This window comes from Lynx canadensis, chromosome C2 (genome assembly GCF_007474595.2).
Source record: "Lynx canadensis isolate LIC74 chromosome C2, mLynCan4.pri.v2, whole genome shotgun sequence".
Taxonomy (NCBI): domain Eukaryota; kingdom Metazoa; phylum Chordata; class Mammalia; order Carnivora; family Felidae; genus Lynx; species Lynx canadensis.
Window position 1 is genome coordinate 91,875,775 of NC_044311.2, and position 27,420 is coordinate 91,903,194.

The 27,420-nt window shown below is 35.0% G+C and overlaps 1 protein-coding gene across 1 annotated transcript in view; it reads right to left on the reverse strand.

The window, feature by feature from the left end:
* The window catches only part of STXBP5L (syntaxin binding protein 5 like), a 390,498-nt gene that overhangs the window by 20,814 nt on the left and 342,264 nt on the right, over window positions 1–27,420 (reverse strand). Inside the window, exon 22 of the mRNA XM_030330346.1 lies at window positions 915–1,085. Coding sequence (XP_030186206.1) covers window positions 915–1,085 — 171 coding nt within the window. The remainder of the gene's footprint in view (window positions 1–914; window positions 1,086–27,420) is intronic.

Consider the following 27,420-nt stretch of genomic DNA (forward strand, 5'->3'; position numbering starts at 1 on the left):
GCTATTTCTATAACCTTTACATTTTGCTTTTATTATACAAATCCTAGCTAAAATGCTTTCAAAGTTTTTTCATTCATAGTGTATCAACATTCAAGGTTGTTACTCACAGACACCTATGAGAGAGATAAATTCATTATTTGCATGTCAATGAACCAGATTTAGTATGGTATAATAATTAAAATAGTTTTTAAATTAAAATTTTTGAATAATAATATAGGTCATTACTATCAAATTTATTGAGGGGTGGTAAATGGGGAATTACTTTATAGACTAGAATTACCATAGAAAATCTTCCTAAGATTTTTTTTTTCCATATCTTTCCCTAAAGTTGTCAGCAAGACAGTAGCCACTAAGTTAGAAGATTCCTTTTTTCCTCCCTGTCTAAAACTTTCTGGCCTTCTAGCTCTTATACTTTAATCCCTGCTCCAATACTCATTCCACTAATAAGCACTTAATCATTTAAAAAACATATGAAGATGAAGATTGCAAACTTAAGAACTTAAGATCTTGCCTTTTTCTTGGTCACATTCACTTGACAGTTGAGGAAATTAGGGTTGCAAGACATTAAATAACTTCAGATAGAGACACTAAAAGCTCACCATTGAGATGGAAGGAAACTCTGTTGCTGGGGGTCTTGAGAACAAATTAAAGCATAGGTCTCCCTTTGTACAAGAGAAGGTGTCTACCAATAAGCAGAGCCATCCTGGTTTTAGAGATGAAGAAGGAGGTGTAGCGAGGAATGGATTTGGAATCATGGCCACAGTTTGACCAATCTCTCAGTTACTCATTGTTAAGAGCTGACTATAGTTTTAAATATCTTTTACATGTAATTTACATCCCTTGTCCTCTAGCTCCCATTTTTATGGTATATCAAATTTTAATTGTATCCACAAAAATTTGTATGTTTAACTTACCTTCTGCTGTGACTGGTAAAGAAATTTCCATGCAAGCAGCTGATTGTGCTTTCCGAAATGGTGGTCTTCCAGGACCCCAGCGATTTACTTTTGAAACATCAGCACTAGACAGACGTTTTCCAGAACTGCAACTCTGAGAGGTTGGACTTGTGCAGTGTCCGTTTACATGATCTGTACCAGGAGGAAGAAGGCAGCATAAATACCATAATTAAATCTTCATATATAAAGGAATCTGAATGTGTAGATTAATAAATGAAGAGTGATAATTCATTTTTTTCAAAACATATAAAGATGGCTAAGTCCTCACTATTTTAAGAGTTAGTCACATTTTCAGTAGTTAGCCAAAAACTTCATACGATTTTTATTAAACATAAGTTCATTTTTAATATTTGACTGTTAACATAGTTTAAAATTTATTGTCTCCATTAAGTATTTTATCATTTAATGGCAGTACAAAATAGGTTATAGTATTCAACTTTCTTTTGTGTAATTTAAATATGCACCTATTTATATAAGTTTTGGAAGCAACTCAAGTGCTTGGAGTTTAAAATATAGAATGGAAGTATCTTACTGTGCAGTTGAAAATGGTACTTAAGAATAATGACTCTTAAGCCAGACTGCCTGGGCTCAAATCCTAATTCTACCATTTACAAATTATACAAATTATTGTAGTCCTCCATACTTTAATCTCCTTTTCTGTAAGTTGGGAATATTATCTACTTCACGGATATTTTGCAATAATTCGTGTCACATGCCAGAACACTTCTTAGTATATGGTAAATTCTGAACAAAAATTATTATTGTCATTCTTATTCCAGACAAATAGTACTATTTACTTAGAGCTCATGAGTTTAGCTCTGTTGTGACATAACTTAAAAACCTGTAAATAATAGCACTAAAAATAGGTCTTTTTTTTTAATCCTGATATATAATATTTGAAACATCATCTCATAGTTCTGCAATATTCAGAATACATTTTAAAATGTGCTTTGGACATTCAAAGGATAATAGAGTTAAATGGAGAAGAATCATGTTTAATGTCCATGTGGTACTAAGTGTCCACTCCATTATAGCTTTTCTGTATTGTAGAATTTGAAAAGTGTCCTTTTTCTGGATATCCTTGAGCTAGTGCAAGCATGACAATTAGGTCTTACCATTTATATGCATTAGTGTTTCTTTTACTATTTTCAAAAAGGAGAGTTAACATTTATCAAATATTTAAATGCCAGACACTATATAAACATTACCCATTTAATTTTTTGGGGGGGGGGTGAAAAATGGGAGAGGCGGAGAGAGAATCTTAAGCAGGCTCCATGCCCAGTGATTGTGACACAATGACCTGAGCAGAAATCAAGAGTTGGCTGCTTAACTGACTGAGCCCTAACGCTACCCATTTAAGGTTAATAACAGCCCTACAGCGTAGATCCTTTATTATCCTGATTTTGCAGCTGAGGAAACTGAAGCTCAGAAAAAAGGGTTTGGAAAAGTATCTAATAATATATAAATAGTATTCATGGGGGCAGAATTTTGATCCAGATTTTCTCACTTACTGTGTATATACTTAAAAACTGGGCCACAGGGCCACTTTAAAATATTTTGGTAAGGGGTAGAAGTTTTGAAGACACATATAGTAGGGTTTAGGAGCAGCCTGTGTAATGCGTATTGAGATCCAAGTCTTTTGGGGCCAGTCATCTTCCGTATTAACACAGATTTCAGAAATCCTAGATCTCCCAGATGGAAAGACAGAAATATCCCTTGATGAGTTAGCCATAGGGAAGGTGAAGTCAAGAGCTCTACCCCTCCTGCACTATCAAATGTAGTCTTATAAACAGCAAAAATACTGAGAGCAACTTCTGGCACTAACAACATCTGACACAACACGGGCACTAACTAGAATGAATTAAAAAGGACAACTTTGGGGGTATATATTGCAAAAATAAGCCATACATCTGTTGGAAAGAGTTGCCCCTTCCTCAGACATGATGTGTTGGTTGGAGGAAAAGTTGCTTTGTTAATTGACTTAATGTTGGTTTGCTTGATTAATTTGTTTTAGCAGGAAAGGAATTTATTAAAGGATATTAGGAAGTTCGGAAGCTCAGAGAGAAACTATGAGGTGTACTCAGAAGCTTGCAGCCCCAAACAATGTCCAACCACACAGGAGTTAATGTTTTACTAAAAAAAAAAAGTCAGTGACTCAGCATTGATGATTCTGGAGCTACATGCTAGGAGCTGTGCTATTGCTGGCCTGGTTCAGCAGGACATGTCTGCCATCATAATCCCAAAACTAAGGTTTATGTAATTTTTAATTTGTCTTTATTTTAGTGTTTTTTGACTGTCAACATTCTCTACTTTTTTGCTGACTTTTTTTTTTTGAGGTTTTTAAGCTCTTATTTTTAGAATATTTTTTCTGAAGAATTTTAAGCTGAAAACCTGGATGGACAGAATCTTAGTCCTCCCCTTGATGAGCTTAATTTTTATCTCCAGTTTTAATTTGATTCTTCTATAGCTATATTTTTCTTCTATGGCTATATTTTTGTTGTCAAAGTTAAAAATGCTTTGAATGAGCAAAGGTTTATATGCCTTGAGTTTAATGGTTAGTCTCTGAAATGCAAAGTTTCAAAGAGCTTCTTCCTCTTTATTTCTCAATAATTAACCATTTGTTTTTTAAAGTTTAACTTATAATTTGTTCATTTAAGTGGATGTTTAAAACTAACTTTACAGTTTTAGGGAAAATAATTTCTTACTGAAACCATTGCCTTAGGCTTTGTCGGTGATGAATAGAATGCTTTAACTTGAAATAACTATTATTAAAATTTCAGCTTCATTGAGGTAAAACTGACATTTAAAATTGTAACATTTAAAGTATACATCAAGGGGTGCCTGGGTGGCTCTTTTGGTTAAGCATCCGACTTTGGCTCAGGTCATGATCTCACAGTTCATGAGTTCGAGCCTCGTGTCAGGCTCTGTGCTGACAGCTCAGAGACTGGAGCCTGCTTTGGATTCTGTCTCCTCTTCTCTCTGCCCCTCCCCCACTCACACTCTGTCTTTCTCTCAAAAATAAATAAACATTAAAAAAATAATAAATTGTACATCACTGATATATATATATATATATATATATATATATATATATATATATACACAAACTGGGAATGTATTCCCACTATCTAATTAACATGCCCATCACTTTATTTATTTTTTGTGAGAACATTAAGTTCTCCCTTAGCAAATTTCAATTATACATTACTGTGTTGTCAACGATAGTCATCATGTTTTACATTAGATTCTCAGAACTTACTCATCTTATAGCTGAAAGTTTATACCCTTTTACAAACCCTTCCCTATTTTCCCTACCCTCAGCTACTGGTTACCACTTTTCTACTCTGTTTCTATAACTTTTTAAAAAAATATTCATCATATAAGTGATATACCATGCAGTATTTGTCTTTGCCTGGCTTATTTCACTTCATGTAATGCCCTCAAGGTCCATCCATGCTTTTGCAAATGGCAGGATTTCCATCTTTTTCATGGCTCAATAATATTCCATTGTGTATATATACCATGTCTTCTTTATCCATTCATGCATTTATAGGCCCTTAGGTTGTTTCCCTATCTTAGCTATTGTGAATAATGCTGAAATGAACATAGGACTGCAGACAGTCCTTCAATACCCTGTTTTCATTTCCTTTGGATGTATACCCAGAAGTGAGATTGTTGGATTATATGGTGGTTCTATTTTTAATTTTTGAGGAACCTCCTGTGTGTTAAGGGCCAGGGCTGGTTTGCACAAGCACACCCTAATGCCGCTGTTAATCTTTATCTTGAGAATGTATAGATCCCGTCTTCTCTCTGTTATTTCCCATAAGCAAGATATGTAGAAAACATGTTGTTCAGCATTCCAGGTCAGGGGCTCTAGGGCTGGCCAACTTGGAGTATCACCTTGATAATGCAAATGTCCAGGTGGTGGGTTCTGATATCATTGGAACATTTGCTGTGCAAGGAAAGGCAAAGCTACAGAGAATTCCTAGGATAATTGCTACACTATAAAAGTTTGCTGTGTTTAGTTTCCAGCAGCAGATGCTTTGTTCAGTTGGCCACTCCTGGGCTCCCTGTATGTAAGTGCCCCCAATAAACCTAGATCTCGATCACTGTTTCTGGGTCATTCCTTTGGTCTTGCTGGGTTGTCACCCACCTTTGGCTTAGAGTCTTCAGGAATGTGAATACACACCTCCATACTGTTTTCCATAGTGGCTGCACCAATTTACATTCCTACCCACACTACACAGGGTTCCCTTTTCTCCACACTCTTAACACACTTGTTAATTCTTTTTGATGATACATACCATAGCAGGTATGAGGTGATACCTCGTTGTGGTTTTGATTTGCATTTCTCTTATGATTAGTGATGTTAAGCACCGTTTCATGTACCTATTGGCCATTTATATGTTGTCTTTGGAAAAGTGTCTATTCAGTTCCTCTGCCCATGTTTTTTTTTTTAAAGTAGGCTCTACATCCACCATGGGGCTTGGACTCACAACCCCTAGATCAAGAGTTGCATGCATTATTGACTGAGCCAGGCAGGCACCCACCTCTGCCCATTTTTTTAATCTGAGTTTTTTTGCTATTAAGTTATATGAATCCTTTATATATTTTGGATATTAACCTTTTATCAGATATATACTTTACAAACACTTTCTCCCATTCAGTAGATTGCCTTTTCATTTTGTTGGTGGTTTCCTTTACTATACAGAAGCTTTTTATTTTTATGTAGTCTCACTACATCATATTTTTGCTTAATTTTGCATATATTTTCTTTGTTTTTGGTTTCAAATAAAAAAAATGCCAAAATCAATGTCAAGGAGCTTACCATCTCTGTTTTCTTCTTGGAGTTGTATTGTTAAAGGTCTGTGTTCAAGTCTTTAATCGATTTTGAGTTGATTTTTGTGCATGGTGTAAGATAGTGGTTTGGTTTCATTCTTTTGCATGTGGATGTACAGTTTTTCTAGCACCATTTATTGAAGAGATGATCCTTTCCCTATTGTATATTCTTGGCTCTTTTGTTGTAAATTAATTGAGTGTGTGTGTGTGTGTGTGTGTGTGTGTGTGTGTATTTCTGGGCTTTCTATTCTGTTTCATTGATTTGTGTCTATTTTTGTGTTGATACCAAACTGCTGTGATTGCTATAGCTTTGTAATATAGTTTGAAATCAGAAAGTGTGATGCCTCTTTGCTCTTCCTTCTCAAGATTGCTTTGGCTATTTAGAGTCGTTTGTGGTTCTATGCACATTTTTAGGATTATTCTATTTTGGTGAAGAATGTAATTGGAATTTTAAGGGGGATTTCACTGAATCTATAAATTGCTTTGGGCAGTATGGACATTTTAACAATATTAATTCTTGCAACCCATGAGTATGAAATATCTTTACATTTATTTGTGTCTTTAATTCTTTTTTTTTTATTTTTTTTTATTTTTTTTTTAATTTTTTTTTTTCAACGTTTATTTATTTTTGGGACAGAGAGAGACAGAGCATGAACGGGGGAGGGGCAGAGAGAGAGGGAGACACAGAATCGGAAACAGGCTCCAGGCTCTGAGCCATCAGCCCAGAGCCTGACGCGGGGCTCGAACTCACGGACCGCGAGATCGTGACCTGGCTGAAGTCGGACGCTTAACCGACTGCGCCACCCAGGCGCCCCGTGTCTTTAATTCTTAATATCTTATAGTTTTCAGTGCACAGATCTTTTACCTCCTTGGTTAAATTTATTCCTAAGTATTTTATTCTTTTTGATACAACTAAATAGGATTTTTAAAATTTCTCTAATTGTTTGTTGTTAGTGTATAGAAATGCAACTGAGCTTTATATATTGATTTTCTATTCTGTAACTTTGCTGAATTTGTTAGTTTTAGTATTTTTTTGGTGGAGACCTTATGGATATATATACATATATATTCTGCAGATACACAATTTTACTTCTTGTGTTCTTATTTGGATGCCTTTTATTTATTTTTCATGCCCTGGAGAGTATTTCAGTACTATGTTGAATAAAAGTGGTGACAGCGGTCTTTCTTGTCTTGTTTCTGATCTTGGAGTAAAAGCTTTCACTTTTCCACCATTGAATATGATGTTAGCTGTGCCTTGTCACATATGATCTTTATTATGTGAGGCACATTCCCTCTATTCCCACTTGGTTGTAGTTTTTGTTATGAACAGATAGTGAGTTTTGTCAAATGCTTTTTCTTCATCAATTGAGATGATGGATTTTTATTTTTCATTTGGCTAATATGATGAATCACATTGACTTGAATATTACCCTTGATCATAAGATCCTTTCAATGTACTATTGAATTTGGCTTGCTAATATTTTGTTGAGGAGTTTTACATTTATGTTTAGCAGAAATGTTGGCCTATAACTTTCTTTTCTTGTAGTGTCCTTGAAAAAATGAGTTAGGAAATTTTCCCTACTCTGATTTTTTGGAAGAATTTGAGAAGGATTGTATCAATTCTTTAAATGTTTAGTAGAACTCAGCAGTGGAGCCATCTGGTCCTAAACTTTTATTTGTTGGGAGGTTTTAAATTAGTGACTCAATCTCCTTGCTAGTAATTGGTCTGTTTGATTTTCTAGTTCTTCATGATTGTCTTGGTAGGTTGTATTTTTCTAGAAATTTATCTGCTTCTAGAATCTCCAATCTTTTGGCATTCAATTGTTAATAGTGGTCTCATGATCCTTTGTGTTTCTGTGGCATCAGTTATAATGTCTCTTTCACTTGTGATTTTCAGTCTTGGTGAATCTGGCTAAAGGTTTGTCTATTTTGTTTCTCTTTTTTAAAAAATCAGCTCTTAGTTTCCTTGATCTTTTTGATTTGTGTTGTTAGTCTCTATTTCATTTATTTCTGCTCTGATCTTTATTTACTTTCTTCCACTAATTTTGGGTTTCATTTGTCCTTTTTCTAGTTCCTTGAGGTAGAAAGGTAGGTTGTTTTGTTTGAGATCTTTTTTGTTTTCTTGTGAAGGAGCTAAGTTGGCAGTGTAGAAGGAGGATCCCACGCTTGTCTCACCACTTGAACAGAGCTGGATAACTGTCAAATCATTCTGAATACTCAAATTGTTCTGAGAACTGACAGAATAAACTGCACAACTAGAGGGAGAGAAGAGGCCACTATTGAGGAAGGTAGGAAGTGCAGAGACCAGGTTTGGGGGAGAAATGGAACATGGGTGCTGTGGACAGGAAGTCCTGGTTGCAGAGAGAGCCAAGAGAGAGTAGAGTGCACAGGGATAAGTATGAGGAGAACAATTTCCCAAAGCCATTGGCTGTGAAAATGAATGGGGCTGAATTTTGTGAAATTTTGCAACCAGGGGGCTGAAAGACTGGAGTTTTAGAGGTCTGTGGGCTTCTCTGGGATAGAGACCTGAGGATGCTGCCCTATTCCTGGAGCAAAGGCAGGAAAACAACTCCAGGGCAGATTGCATGATGTGAGGATCACCTAAGGGGCACAGGGAGAGCCTGTTCCTTCCCTGTGGAGCACATCTGTGACAGGAGGCATTGCTTCTCTGGGGGTAAAATAACCAGCCAGCCCCATTTCCTCCTCCCACCCCTCAGCATAGGTGCAGAGATACCTGCTAAAGGCCACTAACCAGGACACTGGCTGTTTAGCCTGTGAGACAGGAAACCATCAAAATCCTAGAGAACACAGATAGTAACTCCTTTGATATCAGCCACAGCAACATCTTACTAGATATGTTCCCTGAGGCAAGGGAAACAAAACAAAAATAAATTATTGGGACTTCATCAAGATAAAAACCTTCTGTTTAGTGAAGGAAACATTCAACTAAACTGGGAGGCAACCTTTGGAATGGGAGAATATATTGGAATGGGAGAGCAAATGATATATCTGATAAAGGGTTAATATCCAAAATCTATAAAGAACTTATCAAACTCAACATTCAAAAAATAAATAATCCAGTTAAAAAATGGGCAGGAGACAAGAATAGATATTTTTCCAAAGAAGACCTCGAGCTGGCTAACAGACACCTGAAAAGATACTCAACATCACTCATTATGAGGGAAATACAAATCAAAACTGCAATGAGATATCCTCTCGCACCTGTCAGAATGGCTAAAATTAATAGCACAGGAAACAAAAGATGTTAGAAAGGATGTGAAGAAATGGGAACCCTCTTCCACTGTTGGTGAGAATACAAACTGGTGCAGCCACTTTGGAAAGCGGTATGGAGGCTCACCCAAAATTAAGAATAGAACTACTCTAGTATTCACCAATTGCACTATTAGATATTTACTCAAAGGATATGAAAATACTAATTGGAATGGATACATGTGCATCAATGTTTAATTTTTTTAATGTTTAATTTTGTTTAATGTTTATTTTTAAGAGAGAGAGAGAGAGAGAGAGAGAGAGAGAGTGAGCAGGGGAGGGGCAGAGAGAATGGGAGACACAGAATCCAAAGCAGGCTCCAGGCTCTGAGCTGTCAGCACAGAGCCTGATGCAGGGCTCGAACCCACGAACTGTGAGATCACGACCTGAGCTGAAGTTGGACGCTTAACCAGCTGAGCCACCCAGGTACCCCTTGTATACCAATGTTTAAAGCAGCATTGTTGACAATAGCCAAATTATGGAAAGAGTCCAAATGTCCAGTCCTCTGAGTGATGAATGGAAAAGAGGAGGTGGTATGGTTAGGGCGCCTGGGTGGCTCAGTTGGTTAAGCATCCAACTTCGGCTCAGGTCATGATCTTGTAGTTCCTGAGTTTGAGCCCCATGTTGGGCTCTGTGCTGACAACTCAGAGCCCAGAGTCTGCTTCAGTTTGTGTCTCCCTCTCTCTCTGCCCCTCCCCCTGATCATGTTCTGTCTCAAAAATAAACATATATTTAAAAAATTAAGAAAAAAGAAGAGGTGGTATGTACATATATATAATGGAGTATCACTCAGCCATTAAAGGAATGAAGTCTTGCCATTTGCAATGACATGGACAGAGCTAGAATGTATTATGCTAAGTGAAATAAGTCAGAGAAAGAAAATACCATATGATTTCATTCGTATGTGAAATTTAAGAAACAAAACAGATGAACTTGGGTGAGGGGGGAGAGAGACAAACCAGAACACAAACTCTTAACTATAGAGAACAAACTGAGGATTACAGGAGGAGAGGTGGGCAGGGGTTGGGTTAAAAGGGTGATGGGTATTAAGGAGGGCACATGTGATGAGTGAGTACTGGGTGTTGTCTGTAAGTGATGAATCATTAGATTCTACATCTGAAACTAATGTTACACTGTACGTTAACTGGAATTCAAATAAAAACTTAAAAAAATCTAAAAAAATTCTTAGGAGGAGTTACGATAGCAGAGAAGTAGGGGGGCCCTAGGCTTTCTTTGCCCCTCAAACACAGCTGTATTGAGGTCAGATTACTTGGAACACCCAGGAAATAGATCTGTGGAGTGTCAGAAGGATTTCCACAGTTGGGGGGAGAAGCTTGGCAGTCTGGAGGTGCATGGATATGAATTGGGGGAGAGAAAAACAGCAGAGCTGCAGAGGGGAGGGAACTCTTTCTGTGGAGAGACAAAAGGGAAAGAAAGTGAGAGGGAATGAAAAAGTGTGGCATCAAGTTAGCACAAGAGGAAAACCTCTCTGGACCATAGACTGGGGAACAAGAAGTACAGAGTATCCCAGTTCTCCTTTGCAAACAGCTTTTGGAGCTCAAATTCTGAGGTCTTGCAAGTGTGTGACTGTCTCCAGAGTGGTGGGATACATGTTCCTAGGGAGGACGGAGCTGGCCATCACATACATAGCATGGTGTAGACATCTCCGGGTGCACTGGAAGAGAACAGTCCTCTTCCTGGAGTACTTTTGGAAGAGGGTTTATTGCCTCCCCAAGAAAAAAAGACCCTCAGGTGCCAGCCAAAGGCCTTCCATCAGCAGGGTGGAGAGACTCTACTCTGGAGGAGGGGAGTGGATCCATGCCATGCTGGGTCCTTTCAGATGTTGGGTTTGAATCCCAGCCATGTGCCAAGGAGAAGGCATAGAAGGTTGTGGTGCAGAGCAAGCTGACTGCCCTTGCTATTCTGTAAGGGATGCTTGAATAGTGGAGGTTGGTCCAGGGGTAAGATATTGGGATGGCACCATTTTCCCACCCAACACCAACATAGTGGGACTTCAGAGAGCAACACAGCAGCCCCTAGTAGAGGGGGGAGCTGCTTACACCAAATCCTGTCCTTCCTTGCCTGGCAACTGTTTATTTATTGGGGCAAGACTGACTCTGAGTCCTGGGCCAGATAACTTCCCAGAGGAATTCTACCAGACATTTAGAGTTAATACCTCTTCTTCTCAAACTGTTCCAAAAAATAAAATGGTAGGAAAACATCCAAATTCATCCTATGAAGCCAGTATTACCTTGTTTCCAAAACCAGACAAAGACCCCACTAAAAAGAATTACAGACCAGTATCCCTGATGAAACTGGATGTAAAAATTCTCAACAAGTTACTAGCAAATTGAATTCAATAGTACACTAAAAGAATTATTCACCACGATCAAGTGGGATTTATTCCTGGGCTGCAGGTCTGGTTCAATATTTGCAAATCAATCAACATGATACACCACATTAATAAAAGAAAGGATAAGAACCATATAATCCTTTGAATAGATGTAGAAAAAGCATTAGACAAAATAAAGCATCCTTTTTTGATAAAAACCCTCAAGAAAGTCAGGATAGAAGGAACATACCTCAACATCATAAAAGCCATATATGAAAGGCCTGCAGCTAATATCATCCTCAGTGGGGAAAAACTAAGAGCTTTCCCCCTAAGCTTAGGGACAAAACAGGGATGTCTACTCTCACCATTGTTGTTCAACATGGTACTGGAAGTCCTAGCCTCAGCAATCAGACAACAAAAAGAAATAAAAGGCATAAAAATTGGCAAAGTAGTCGACCTTTCACTCTTTGCAGCTGACATGATATTCTATGTGGAAAACCCAAGAGTCCACCAAAAGTGCTAGAACTGATACATGAATTTAGGAAAGTTGCAGGATATAAAATCAATGTACATAAATCAGTTGTATTTGTATATACCAATAATAAAGCAGCAGAAAGAGAAATCAAGGAATTTATACCATTTACAATCACACCAAAAACCATAAGATACCTAGGAATAAACCTCACCAAAGAGGTAAAAGATCTGTATGCTGAAAACTATAGAAAGCTTATGAAAGAAATTGAAGAAGAGCCGAAGAAATGGAAAAACATTCTACTTTTGTGGATTAGAAGAACAAATATTGTTAAAATGCCAATACTACTCAAAGCAATCTACACATTCAGTGCAATCCCTATCAAAATAACACCAGCATTCTTCACAGAGCTAGAACAAACAATCTTGAAATTTGTATGGAACCAGAAAAGATCCCAGATAGCCAAAATAATGTTTGAAAAGAAAACCAAAGCTGGAAGCATCACAATTCCAGACTTCAAGCTGTATTACAAAGCTATAATCATCAAGACTGTGTGGTACTGGCATAGAAACAGACACATAGGTCAATGGAACAGAATAGAGTACACAGAGATGGACCCACAAATCGATGGCCAATTAATCTTCAACAAAGCAGGAAAGAGTATCCAGTGGAAGATAGTCTCTTGAGCAAATGGTGCTGGGAAAACTAGACAGAGACATGCAGAAGAATGAAAGTGGACCACCCTCTATACCATACACAAAAATAAATTCAAAATGGATGAAAGACCTAAATGTAAGACAGGAAACCATCAAAATCCTAGAGGAGAAAACAGTAACCTCTTTGACTTCGGCTGCAGCAACTTCTTACTAGACCTGTCTCTGGAGTCTAGGGAAATGAAAGCAAACATGAACTATTGAGCCTCATCAAGATATAAACTTCTGCACAGTGAAATAAACAATCAACAAAACTAAAAGGCAATGGATAGAATGGGAGAAGATATTTGCAAATGACATATCAGATAAAGTGTTAGTACCCAAAATCTATAAAGAACTTATCAAACTCGACACCCAAAAAACAATTCAGAGAAGAAATGCACAGAAGACATGAATAGACACTTTTCCAAAGAATACCTACAGATGGCTAACAGACTCATGAAAAGATGCTCAATACCATTTATCATCAGGAAAATACAAAACAAAACCACAATGAGAGACCACCTCACACCTGTCAGAATGGCTAAACTTAACTCAGGACACAATACATGTTGGTGAGGATGCACAGAAAGAGGAACACTTTTGCACTATTGGTGGGAATGCAAACAGGTGTTATCACTCTGGAAAAAAAATAGTAGGGAGGTTCCTCAAAATACTAAAAATAGAACTATGCTATGATCCAATACTTGCACTACTAGGTATTTTTCCAAAGGATACAAAAATGCTGATTTGAACGTGTACATGCACCCCAATGTTAATAGCAGCACTATCAACAATAGCCAAATTATGGAAAGAGCCCAAATGTCCATCAACTGATGATTGGATAGAAAGGATACACACACACACACACACACACACACACACACACACACACACACACACACACACACTGGAATATTATTCAGTGATCAAAAAGAATGAAATCTTGGGGCGCCTGGGTAGCGCAGTCGGTTAAGCGTCCGACTTCAGCCAGGTCACAATCTCGCGGTAAGTGAGTTCGAGCCCCGCGTCGGGCTCTGGGCTGATGGCTCAGAGCCTGGAGCCTGCTTCCGATTCTGTGTTTCCCTCTCTCTCTGCCCCTCCCCCGTTCATGCTCTGTCTCTCTCTGTCCCAAAAATAAATAAACGTTGAAAAAAAAAAAAAAAAGAATGAAATCTTGCCATTTGCAACAATGTGGATGGAACTAGAGTTTATTATGCTAAGCGAAATAAGTCAGAGAAAGACAAATACCATATGATTTCACTTATATGTGGAACTTTAAGAAATAGAACAGATAAACGTAAGGATAGGGAAGGAAAAATAAGATAAAAATAGAGAGGGTGTCAAACCATAGGAGACTGTTTAATACAGAGAACAAACTGAGGGTTGCTGGAGGGGAGGTGGGGGGGATGGGCTAAACGGGTGATGAGGTTTAAGGAACACACTTGTTGGGATGAGCACAGGGTGTTATATATAAGTGATGAATCACTGGCTTCTATCCCTGAAACCAATACTACACTGTATACAAACTAACTTCAATTTAAATAAATAAAAATTTTAAAAATCCTTCTTTTTTCTTTATGTGAGTTTGTCACTATAAGCTTCCCTTTTTACTATTGCTTTGGCTGTATCCCATAGATTTTGGTATGTTGTATTTTGATTTTCATTTGTCTCAAGATATTTTTAATTTTCTTTTTTGATATTTTACCTATTACAAGTATGGCTACCTTGGCTCTCTTTTGTTTACCATTTGCATGGAATATCTTTTTCCATCCCTTCACTTTCAGTCTGACGTGTTCTTAAAATTAAAGTGAATCTCTTGTAGACAGTATATAATTACACCTTGTTGTTTTGTGTTAAATCCATTCAGCCACTCTGGCTTTTTATTGGAGAATTTAGTCTACTTACATTTAAGGTAACTATTGATAGGTATGGATTCATTGCCTTTTTGTTGATTGTTTTTGGTGGTTTTATAATTGCTTTGTTCCTTCTTTTTTTTTTTTTTTTTTTTTTTTGTATTTGTTGCTTTTCTTGTGGTATACTTAGATTCTTTCTCTTACATGTATTCACTATAGGTTTTTGCTTTGTGGTTACAATGAATCTATAAAATGTTATTTATTTAAGTTGCTTAAAACTTGTATTCTTTTTGAACATAAAATATTGTATTAGTTTTAGGTGTACAAACAGATAAATAATGGTCTATTTTAAGTTGATAATAACTAGTTCAAATGTATTCTAAAACTCTACATTTTTATTCTCCTTCCCACATTTTGTATTTGATGTCGTAGTTTATTCTTATTTCATATCTATTAGCAAATTATTGTTGTTACAGTTTTTACAACTTTTGTGTTTTAGCTTTCATACTAGATTTATAAGTGATTTATTCACCCCCATTACATTTGATTATTCTGAATTTTACTATATATTTATCTTTACCAGTGAGATTTATACTTTTATATGTTTTCCTGTTACTAATTAGCACTGTTTTGTTTCAAGCCCCTTTAACAATTTTGGAAAGGTCAATATAGTGGTGATAAACTCCTTCAGCTTTTGATTGTCTAGAAAACTCTTTATTTCTACTTCAATTCTGAAGGACAATTTTCCTGTGTAGAATATTCTTAGTTGGCAGGGTTTTTTTTCTTTCAGCACTTTGAATATAGCATTTCACTCCATTCTGGTCTGCAGATTTTCTGTTGAAACTCTGCCAGTTTTCTTATGGGGATTTCCTGGTATGTAACAAATTGTTTTTCTCTTGTTTTTAAGATTCTTCCTTGCCTTTGACAATTATGTGTCTTGGTATTGGTCTCTTTAGATTTATCTTATTTCATAGTTTCTAGTTTTCCTGGATCTGGATGTCTTTATCATTTCCCAGATTAGAGAATTTCTCAGACCTTATTTCTTCAAATTTTTTTTCCTTTCACGCTTCTCTTTCTCAGGTCCTTATAATGTGAATATCGTTCCACTTGATGTTGTCCCATTCGTACCTTAAGTTATCTTGACTCTTGTTCATTCTTTTTTCCTTTTCTTCTCTGATTGGATGGAATCTGCTTTGCCTTCAAATCCACTGATCCTTCCTTCCAGTTCAGTCTGTTGTTGAACCTCTCTATTAATTTTTCCTGTGCAGTTATTGTATTCTTCAGGTCTGTGATTTCTGAAAGTTTGCTACCTTTTCATGTATTTTGCCTCTTTGTTTAAATTCTCATTTTGTTCATGCATTTCTTTCCTGACCTTGGTGAGCATCTTTATTACCGTTATTTTGAACTCTATCAGGTAAGTCACTTACCTTCATTTCATTAGATCTGTCTCTGGAGTTTTATCTTTATTTGTTTGAAATATATTCCTCGTTTCTTTATTTTCCTTGACTCTATGTTGGTTTCTACACTATAGATAAAATAGCCACCTCTCCCGGATTTGAAGCACTGGTCTTATATAGCATATGAATCTTATGATTCACCCTGGCCCAAGCTCTTGGTGATTTCTGAATCCTTTGTGGTTGTCCAAGAGGTTTTGTTTTTTGTTTTTTTGTTTTTTGTTTTTCTTAGTGGCTCTCATTAATTGAGAGTGTGCAAAGTTGCATTTCTACATGGGTATTTTCTCATTCATCCAATGTGTAGGAGTCACTCAGGTAGTCTGGATTTCCTTCAGAGGGAATTGCTGCATGTGTAGTTGTAGATCTGTGGAGTCCATGGAAGGAGAAGAATTCATCAGCCTCCTATATTGCCATCTTGGACCAGAACTCAAAATAACAATAGATTTTAACATTAAAATGCCCTTATATCCTGATTGATGCTGAAGAAGCAAACTGATACCTTGCCCTGAGCCATATCAAGTCCCACATAAGAGTGGGAAGAGAAAAAAACCACGGTGTATTCTGAGATAAATTAAAAAGAAAAAAGTTAATCTAGCTGTCATCTCCAAAAAGATGAAATCTTGAGTTGCTAGTTTACTTTTTTCTAATGTTTCTTAACAAAAAATTTTAACCCCTGATTTTTGCAATACTGATGTTAACGACTATGATAATAATATGGGTAAAATGCCTCCCACTCCCACTATATGAACAAATTTACCTTAACCTTGAAAAGCTTGTGGACTTTTCGTTTGACATACCTGTTTGTGTTTTATATTCAGTGAGCCAGTTCTTCAAAATCTAAACTTCATTTAATGGGCTTGCAAATCAATAATCACTTTTTCTTAATGCTTTTGTGTCTGAATCTTTCACAATGAGCTGTACATACAGTATGTGTTTTCTAAATCATACATAAAAACCTATAATAAGTTGAAACTGCTTTTGAGGGGTAAATCTCAATATATTGAGTTAAAATTATTTGGTTAAGAAAATTAAGACTTTTACTACTTTATATATTATGCAATGTTCTAACAGGGTTCCCTGGGTATTATAGCTTATACCTTCAATTTATTTTTTCTTCTAAAATAACTTTTAATTTTAAAATGTAAGCTCAAAATTCCCTCAGAGTTTCACCTTCATTTAGACAAAGAATGTTAACATTGGGGCGCCTGGGTGGCGCAGTCGGTTAAGCGTCCGACTTCAGCCAGGTCACGATCTCGCGGTCCGGGAGTTCGAGCCCCGCGTCAGGCTCTGGGCTGATGGCTCAGAGCCTGGAGCCTGTTTCCGATTCTGTGTCTCCCTCTCTCTCTGCTCCTCCCCCGTTCATGCTCTGTCTCTCTCTGTCCCAAAAATAAATAAACGTTGAAAAAAAAAAAAATTAAAAAAAAAAAAAAGAATGTTAACATTTTCTTTGAGTATTCTTCCACAATTAGTCTAAACATTTTTTCATTAGAAGTGGAAGCACATTAACAATATTTTGTACCTTTTTTTTGTTTTTAAATTTCACAGTGTCCTGGAGACCATTCTATATAGATCTATGTAATTGTTTGTAAATATAGAATAATGGTTTACATAGGGACAAATTTTCCATTTTAGGGCTATATAATAATTGATTTAACGATTTTCTTATTAGGCTTTCAATCTTTTACTATTTGAAAACAAACTTTAATGAGAATAGTAATACTTCTTTACACACACATGTGATTATATCTGTAGGATAAATTCTCAGAATTGAAATTGCTTGGCACAAGAATATGCAATTTAGATTTTGATTGCAAAATGACTTTCAAAAAGGTTTAACCAATTACATTCCCTCCAACAGTGTATAAGAACTTCAGTCTTCCCACATCTTCACCAATATTTTACGTTATACAATTCTTTGATATTTGTTGATCTAATTGGAAAAAAATAGTGTTTTAATATTTCTTTAATAATTATTGTTGGATATCTTTTTATTAATTTTAAAGACACTTATATTTCTTTATTTGGGAACTACCAATACTTCGTAACTTTTTGTTAGTGTGTTCTTTAACTTATTTTTATATCTGAGTACTTTGGACATTGTAGAAATTGGTCTTATCTGGCAAATTTATTGCAGAATGTCATTTTTCTATATTGATTATTCATACATAATCAAATTTATCAACCATCAGTTTTTGTTTGTTTTGTTTTTATATGGGTACTGAATTTTGTGCCATCTTTCACAAATATATCTTAACTCTAAGAACATTTAAAAAAATATCTTTTCCCATGCTTTATTCTAGCATTTTTATAGTTTCTCTCTATACATTTATATTTTTATTGTCTAGAACTTATTTTGGCATAAAGAAATTATTTTTTCAGATGCTTAGTGAGTTGTCCCTATAACATTTATTGAATGACCTACTTTATCTCACTGATTTTAAATGTTACTTATTTACAACTATAAAATTTATATACACATTTGGTCTCTTTCTGAATTTTCTGTATTGTTCTACTGATTGAACTTTTCATACATAAGTACCAAAAATTGTATATTTATTATACATGTATGTATTACATGTATGAATTTTGTACCCAGCCATGCCACTGAATTCTAATGATGTGTTTATTAGTTTTTCAGTTGGTTCCCTTGAGATTTCAGGTATAAAATTTATCCCCTGTAAGTATGATAATTTTATCACATTTTTTGAATATATATACATAATATTATTTTATTTATTTAATTGCATTTGATAGTACTTTAAAAGCAAACTAAATATCTACAAATGGTAAATCTTAGTTTCTGGATGTCTGAAAAAGCCATTGCTCTCCTTCATTCTTAGATGATAGATCCCTATTTGACAACTACATTCCTCAGCATAGGTTGAGACATAACTGACATACAATAAGTTGCACATGTTTAAAATTGAATAACACTATTCTGTTTCAGTCTCATAGTAAAAATAATGAATATATCCATCACCTCTCTCAGTTGCCTCATTCTTATTTGTAACCCCTCCATCCTGCCTCTCCCCATTGGCCCTATAGCTTCAAAAACCACTGATGTACTTTGTTACTGTATATTAGTTTGCATTCCATGGACTTTTATATAAGATAATCATACAGCTTATATTTGTTTTTGTCTTGCTTCTTTCACTCACCATGATTGGTCTGAGATTCTGCCATGTTGTGTTACGTATGAAGAGCTCATTTCTTTTTATTGCTGAGGAGTATTCCACTGTATAGGTATGGCACAATTTGTTTAACATTCACTCATTAATGCCTATTTAGGATGTTTCCAGTCATCAATTATTTTTTAAAGAAACTTAAAAACTAATCAGTTTTACTTACCCACATATTTACCATTTCCAGGGCTCTTCATTCTTGTGTATATCTAGAATTTCTTCCAGAAAGACTTCTTGTGGTGGTTCTTGTAGACCTGAGATTTTAGTGCTGGATCTTTTCAGCTTTTGTATGTCTGTAAAAGTATTTATTTCACTCATGTTTCAATGATACTTTGCTGAGTAGAGAATTCTAGATTGATTTTTTTCAGCACTTTAAAAATGTTCTTCCACTGTCCTCTAGCTTATAAGTCTGCTGTTATTCTCTATGTTAATATAGCTTTTCCCTCCTCTCTGGCTGTTTTTAAGAATTTCAATTGTGATGTACTTTGGCGTAATTTTCTTCATGTTGCTTGCTTGAAGTTGCTTGAAGTTCATTAAGCTCCTTGGATCTATGGATTTACAGTGTTCATCAAATTAGGAAGACTTTTGGCATGACTTATTCAAACATTTTTCCTGTCCCATCCTTTCTTTCCTCTTCTTATGTAAGTTGGACTTATTTTGGTTTATTCCTTTGTTTCATTTTGGAGAGTAAAAATTTGAGTTTAGTAATTTTTATTTTTCAGTGTCAGTTCTGCTGTTAATCCCATCTAGTGTATATTTATATAATGTCATACATTATATTTTTCATTTCTAAAAGTTCAATTTGAGTCTTTTTGTTTTCTTCTCAACATGCTTGTGCTTTCTTCAATCTCTCTGAATATATGAAGTATATTTATAATAGTTGGTTTAATCCTGTAACTTCCGGGTCAGTTTCCATTGATTGATATTTTCTCTTCATCATGGGTTGTATTTTCCTGTTGATATGGTATTATTGCCTGGAAGCCAGACGTTGTGAATCTTAATGTTATTAGGTGTTATTTGTTTCCTATTCTTTAGGTATTCTTGAGCTTTGTTCCAGGGCACAATAATGTTTTTTAGAAACAGTATAGTTTTTTGCTCCTTATTTTGGAAATAATAATATAACCACACTAAGTTGGTGATAAGTATATAAGATAATATATGGATATACTGTATTTACTTATGGATAACTAAAATGACAGTAACGATTGAAGGAATAAAAAGGTGAAATTAGGAATGCTTTGTTATTATAAGATACTTGTACTACCCATGAATCAGTATGCTATTTAAAGCTGGACTTGGATCAGTTATAAATGTATACTGCAAACTCTAAGAGCAGCCACTAAAAAAAAAGTTAAAAAGAGAAGCATAATTGATATGCTAAGAAGAGAGGAAAAGGAATCATATAAAATGCTCAGTTTAAACTAGAAAAGAAAAAATGCAAAAAGAAAATAGGAGCAAAGAACAAGGGTAATGAATAGAAAACATTAATGACTATGGTAGACACTAATCCAACTGTATAATCACTTTAAACGTGAATCATCTAAACTAAAAGAGATTATCAGAGTAGTTCAAAAAACAAGACCCAGCTATATATTGTCCACAGGAAACCCAATTTAAGTATAAATGCATATATAGATTAAAAGTAAAGGGATGGAGAAAGATACATTATGCTAACATTAATCAAAAGATTAATAATAAAATGTATGTATGTAGTCACTTGCTTCAGGATGGTGCAAAACATGGTAAGACCAGTGAACTCAATAAGCATTGGCTCACTGCCACACTTCATTTGCTATGACATGAATTCCTTGATACTGTGAGGATTACCATTATGGTGGATAAGGTATTCTGTAAGTCCATAGATGGTAGTTTTGGCAGAAGCATTGTATGCAAGGAAGACAGATCCATATCCAGAATAATGGTTATTCAAGTAAGAACAATATACTGTCCCTTCCATGATGAAAATGGTCTAATGTAACCAATCTACCACCAGATAACTGGCTGATCACCCGGAAATGGTGCCAAATTGGAGAAAGTGTTGGTTTTTGCTGCTGTTATATTGGGCACTCAGCAGTGGTTGTAGCCAGGTCAGCTTTGGTGAAAGTCCATGTTGCTGACCCCATGCATAACCTCTATCCCTACCACCATGGTTACTCTGTTCATGAGCCCATTAGGTGCTGACAGGGTCAACTGGGAAGGACACCAACTGGTATCCACAGAATGGGTCACTCTACCCACTTGATTGTTAACGTTTTCCTCTGCTCAGGTTACTCTTTGGTGAGTATTCATATGGGACAAAAAGTTTCCTGTATACTAGCAATGGAATTTGAAATTAAAAACAGTAACATTTACAGTAGTACCTTCAAAAATAAAGTACTTAGATATAAATCTAATAAAGCATTTTTGAGATCTCTATGAGGAAACTACAAAATAATAAAAAAATTCTTTACTGATAAAAGAAACTGAAGAACAAATAAAAAGATATTCCATGTTCATGGATGGGAAGACTCAATATTGTGAAGATGTCAGTTCTTCCCAACTTGATCTATAGATTCAATAGTCTCAATCAAAATCCCAGCAGGTTATTTTGTAGATATTGACAAATTTATTATAAAGTTATATAGAGAAGCAAAAGACCCATAATAACAGAATATTTAAAGAGGAGAACAATGTCAAAGGACTGGTGCTACTCAACTTCAAGACTTACTATAAATCTAAAGTGATGAAGACAGTGTGGTATTGGCAACAAAATAAACAAATAGATCAATGGGGAACAGAATGGAAAGCCCTAAAATATATCCACACAAATGTGTAGTCAACTGATCTTTGACAAAGGAGCAAAGGCAATACAATGGAGCAAAGACAGTCTTCTCAACAAATGGTGCTAGAACAGCTGGACACTCGCATTTAAAAAAAATCTAGACACAGACATTACAATCTTCAAAAAAATTAACTCAAAATGGATCACAGACCTAAATATAAAACTCAAAACTAGAAAATGACTAGAAGAAAACATAGAAAATTTAGATGGCCTTGGGTTTGGTGATGACTTTTTAGATACAACATCATAGGAATGATCCATGAAAGAAAAAAATTGGTAAGTTGGACTTCATTAAAATTAGAAACTTCTGCCTTGTGAAAGGCACTGTCAAGAGAATCAGAATACAAGACCCAGACTGGGAGAAAGCAATTGCAAAAGTTATATCTGGTTAAGGACTGTTATCCAAAATACACACACACACACACACACACACACACACACACACACACCACTTAAAATTCAACAATAAGAAAATAAACAACCTAACTAAAAAATGGGGAAAGGATCTGAACATACACCACACCAAAGAAGGTGGACAGATGGCAAATAAGCATATGCAAATTAAAACAACCACGAGAAACCACTATATACCTTGTAGAATAGCAAAAATCTCAAATATTGTCAAAGCCAAATGCTAGAATGGATATGGAACAACAGGAACTCTGATTCATTGTTATGCAATACAAAAATTCTACAGTCACATTGGAAGACAGTTTGTTAGTTTCCTAAAAAACTAAACATACTCATATCATATGATTCAGCAATCATGCTCCTTGGTATTTACCTTCCAAAATGGAAAACTTAAATTCTATATAAAAACCAGCACAAGAATATTTGGCAGCTTTATTCATTAATTGTCAAAACCTGGAAGCAACCAAGATGTCCTTCAATAGATGAATGGATAACCTGTGGTATATCTAGATAATGAAAAATTCTAAAAAGAAATGAGCAATGAATCCATAAAAAACATATAGAGAAACCTTAAATGCATATTAGTAAATGAAGTCAATCTGAAAAGGCTGCATACTATATGATTTCAACTGTATGACAATCTGGAAAAGGCAAACTATGAAGACAGCAAAAATATCAGTCATTGCCAGGGATTTAGGGGAGGGAGTGATGGATAGGTTGACACAGAAGAATTTTAGAGCATTTTTTTAAATAGAGAACACGAGCAAGCACAAGCAAGCGAGCAAGGGACAGAGGAAGAGGGAGAGAGAGAATCTTAAAGCAGGCTCCATGCCCAACACAGAGCCCAAAGTGGGGCTCAAACTCACCACCATGAAATCATGCCCTGAGCCAAAATCAAGAGTCAGATGCTTAACCAAATGAGCCACCAGGTGCCCCTAGAACAGACTTTTTATATTATGTATTATATTTTAATGATGAATATGCTTAGTGTTTTGACTTATATATAATGTCACATGAGCCCTAATGTAAACTATGAATTCTGGGTGATAATGATGTATTAACATAGGTTTGTCACTGATAACAAATTCACCACTCTGGTGTGGGGGGTTGTTAATAATGGAGGAGGCTGTGAGTGTGTGGGCAAGCAGCATACAGAAACTAGTGTTATCTTTTCATGTGCTTACTTGCCATCTATATATCCTCTTTGGTAAAGAGTCTATTCAAGTATTTTGCCCATTTTAAAAAATAAATATTGTCTTTTGGAATAATTTTAGATTTGGAGGAAAGTTGCAAATATAATACATAAATTTCTCATATTTTTTCACCTTGGTACATTACTATTCACTAAATTCTAGACTTTATATTTGTATTTTACCAGTTCTTTGAAATGTTTATTTTTACCTCATTGTTGAAGTGAAACTCATATAATATAGAAGTAGCCATTTAAGAATGTGACATTTAGTACATTCACAATTTGTGCAACCACCACCACTATATAGTTCATAAACATTTTTATCACCACAAAGAATAGCACTGACTCATTAAGAATTTACTGCCCATTCTACTCTTCCTCAGCCACTGGTGACCATCAGCCTACTTTCTGTTTCTAGGGACTTAACCATTGTGGATATTCCTTATAAATGGAATCATATAATTTGTGGCCCTTTACACCTGGCTTCTTTCAGTTAATACAATGTTTCTGAGGTTCATCCACATTGTGGCATGCATCAGTACTTTTTCGTAAAGTATTTTTAAATTGTGGTAAAATGTATATAACATAAAATTTACCATATTACCCATTTTTAACTGTATAGTTTAGTGGTACTAGGTACATTCATATTGTTACCACCAGCCATCTTCAGAATTCTTTTCATCTTGTAAAAATGAAACTCATTATTTATTAAACAGCAATTCCTCATTTCCTCCTCTCCCAGTCCCTGGCAACCACCATTATACTTTCTTTATCTATTTATTTGACTACTCTGGGTACCTAATATAATTACAATCATATAGTTTTTTGTGCCTTTTTGTTACTAGTTTATTTTACCAATGTCCTCAAGGTTCATGCATGTTATGGTATATGTCAGAATTTCCTTCCTTTTAAAATCTGAATATATTTATGTATATACCATGTTTTGCTTACCCATTCACTCATTGATGGACACTTGGGTTGCTTCCACATTTTAGCTATTGTCAATAATGCTGTTATGAACATGTATGTACAAATATCTCTTTGAGACTCTGCTTTCAATTCTTTTGGGTATATACCCAGAAATAGATTTGCTAGATAATACAATAATTGTAACAATTTTAATTTTTTGAGGAACCACCATAGTGTTTTCCATAGCAGTTGTACCATTACACATTACCAACAGCAATGAACAAGGGTTCCAATTTCTCCACATCCTTGTTAACCCTTGTGATTTTCTGTTGTTGTTGTTATTGATGGTAAGCATCACCTATTAAGTGTGAGGTGGCATCCCATTGTAGTTTTCATTTGCATTTCCCTAATGATTAGGGATTTTGAACATCTTTTCATGTGCTTATTGTCCATCTTTATATGTTCTTTGGAGAAACGTCTAAATCTTTCGCCTGTTTTTGAATTGAATTGTTTGTCGTGGAACTGTAGTAGTTCTCTGTATATTCTGGATAGTAACCCTTAGATGATTTTCAAATACTTTCTGTATAGTATGTCTTTTCATTTTCTTAATAAAATCCTTTGATGTGCAAAAGTTGTAAATTTTGATAAAGGCCAATTTACCAATATTTTTCTCTTTTTCCTTAAATTTTGGTGTCCTAAGAAACTATTGCCAAATCCAAGGTCATGAAGATTTTTCTCTATACTTCTAAAAGTTTTATAGTTTAGCTCTTAAAGTCACTGATCTATTTTTTGTATATGATGTGAGGTAACAGGCCACCTCCATTCTTTCACATGTCAATTTCTAGTTGTCTCAGTACCATTTGTTGAAGAGACTATTTTTTATCCCACAGAATTATCCTGGCAACTTATTGGAACTCAGTTGGTCATAGACGTATGGTTTTTATTTCTAGACTCTCAATTTTATTACATTGGTCTATATGTCCATCTTTATGCCAGTACAGACTGTTTTGATTACTATAGCTATGCTGTAAGTTTTGATATTGGGGAAGTGTGAATCTTCCAGCCCTCTTCTTTTTCAATATTGGTTTGGCTATTCTTCAGCATTTTCCACATGAATTTCAGGATAAGCTTTTCCATCTTGTACAAAAGGCTACTAGTACTTTGGTAGGGTCTGCATTTAATCTGTTAGATTGCTTTGGGTGGTATTGATATTTAAATAATATTAAGGCTTTCGATCCAGGAACAAGTGATGTCTTTTCACTTTTTTAGATCTTATTTAATTTCTTTTAGCAATGTTTTGTAGTTTTCACTGTACAAGTCTTATATCTCTTTGGTTAAATTTATTTAAAAGTGTTTTATTCTTTTAGAGACTTGTAAGAATTTACTAAATTCTTTTTTAAAAATTTCATTGCTGGTGTATAGAAACACAACTGATTTTGCAGTTTATATTATACCCTGCAACTTTGTTGAATTCACTTATTCTAGTTCTTTTGTGGATTCTTTGGATTTTCTATACAGGATCATGCCATTTGTCAACAGGGATAGTTTTACTTCTTTTCCATTTTTAATGCCTTTTATTTCTTGCCTGATTTCTCTGGCTAGAACTTCCAGTGCAATATAGAATACAGGTGGTAAAAACAGGCATCCTTGTCTTGTTCTGGATCTTAAGGAGGAAAATTTTTATCTTTCATCATTGAGTAGAATCTTGTCTGAGTTTTTCAGGAATTCCCTGTGATGTTTTAAGGAAGTTCCCTTCCAATTCTAGTTTTCTGAATGTTTTTACCATGAGGGGATATTCAATTTTATGAAATGGTTTTTCAGTATCAATTGAGATGTATCTGTGTAATTTTTTTTCTTTTATTCTATTAATGCTGTTTTTACATCTTTCATTTTCTTCTGTTGAAACATCCTTGCATTTCTGGGATAAATCCCACTTGGTCATGGTACATAATCCTTTTAACATGCTATTGAATTCTGTTTGCTAATATGGTGTTAAATTTTTTGTATGCACATTCATAAGGGAAGTTGGTTTCTAATTTCATTGTGGTGTTGTCTAGCTTTGAAGTTAGGGTGATGTTGGTGTCATAGAATGAATTACGAAATGTTCCCCTCTCTTGTATTTTTTTTGGAAGAGTTTGAGAAAGATTGGTGTCAATTCTCTAAATATTTGGTAGAATTCACCAGTGAAGACATCTCATGCTGTACTTTCCTTTGTCAGCAAGTTTTTGAGTACAGATTCAATGTCTTTATTTATTATAGCTATGTTGAGATTTTCTTCTTGAGTCAGTTTTGATAATTCATGTGTTTCTAGGAATTTGCCAATTTCATGTAGGTTAATGTTGGTTTACAATTGTTCAAAGTATTCTCTTACCCTCATTTCCATAAGGTTGATAGTAATGGCCCCACTTTCATTTTGATTTTAATTATTTGCATTTTCTCTTCTTTTTTCTAGGTAAAGATTTGTTAATTTGTTGGTTTTCAAAGAACCAGTTTCTGGTGTTTTTGATTATTGTTTTTCTATTCTCTATTTAGTTTGTCTTCTCTTTAATCTTTATTATTTCCTTACTTCTGCTAGCTTTGGGCTTAATTTGGTCTTCTTTTCCAGTTTGTTGAAGTATAGAGATGGGTTATTGATTTGAGATCTTACTTTTCTTAACATAGGCATTACAGCTACAAATTTCCCTCTGATCTATGTCTTTGGTGTAACCTACAAATTTTGCTTTTAACTTTAATATGTCTCAAAGTATTTCAAGTTTCACTTGTGATTTCCTCTTTGTGACCCATTTGGTTGTTTACAAAGTTGCAGTTTAATTTCCAAATTTAATGAATTTCCCAATTTTACTGATTTCTAGTTTCATCCCGTTGTGGTTAGAGAAAAAAAATTTTGTATAATTTTATTCTTTGTAAATTTATTGAGACTTGTTTTGTGGCCTGAAATGTGTTCTATCCTTGAGAATGTTCCATGTGCACTTGAGTATGTATTCTATTGTTATGTGGATTACTGTGTCTGTTAATGCTAGTTGATTTATAGTGTTAT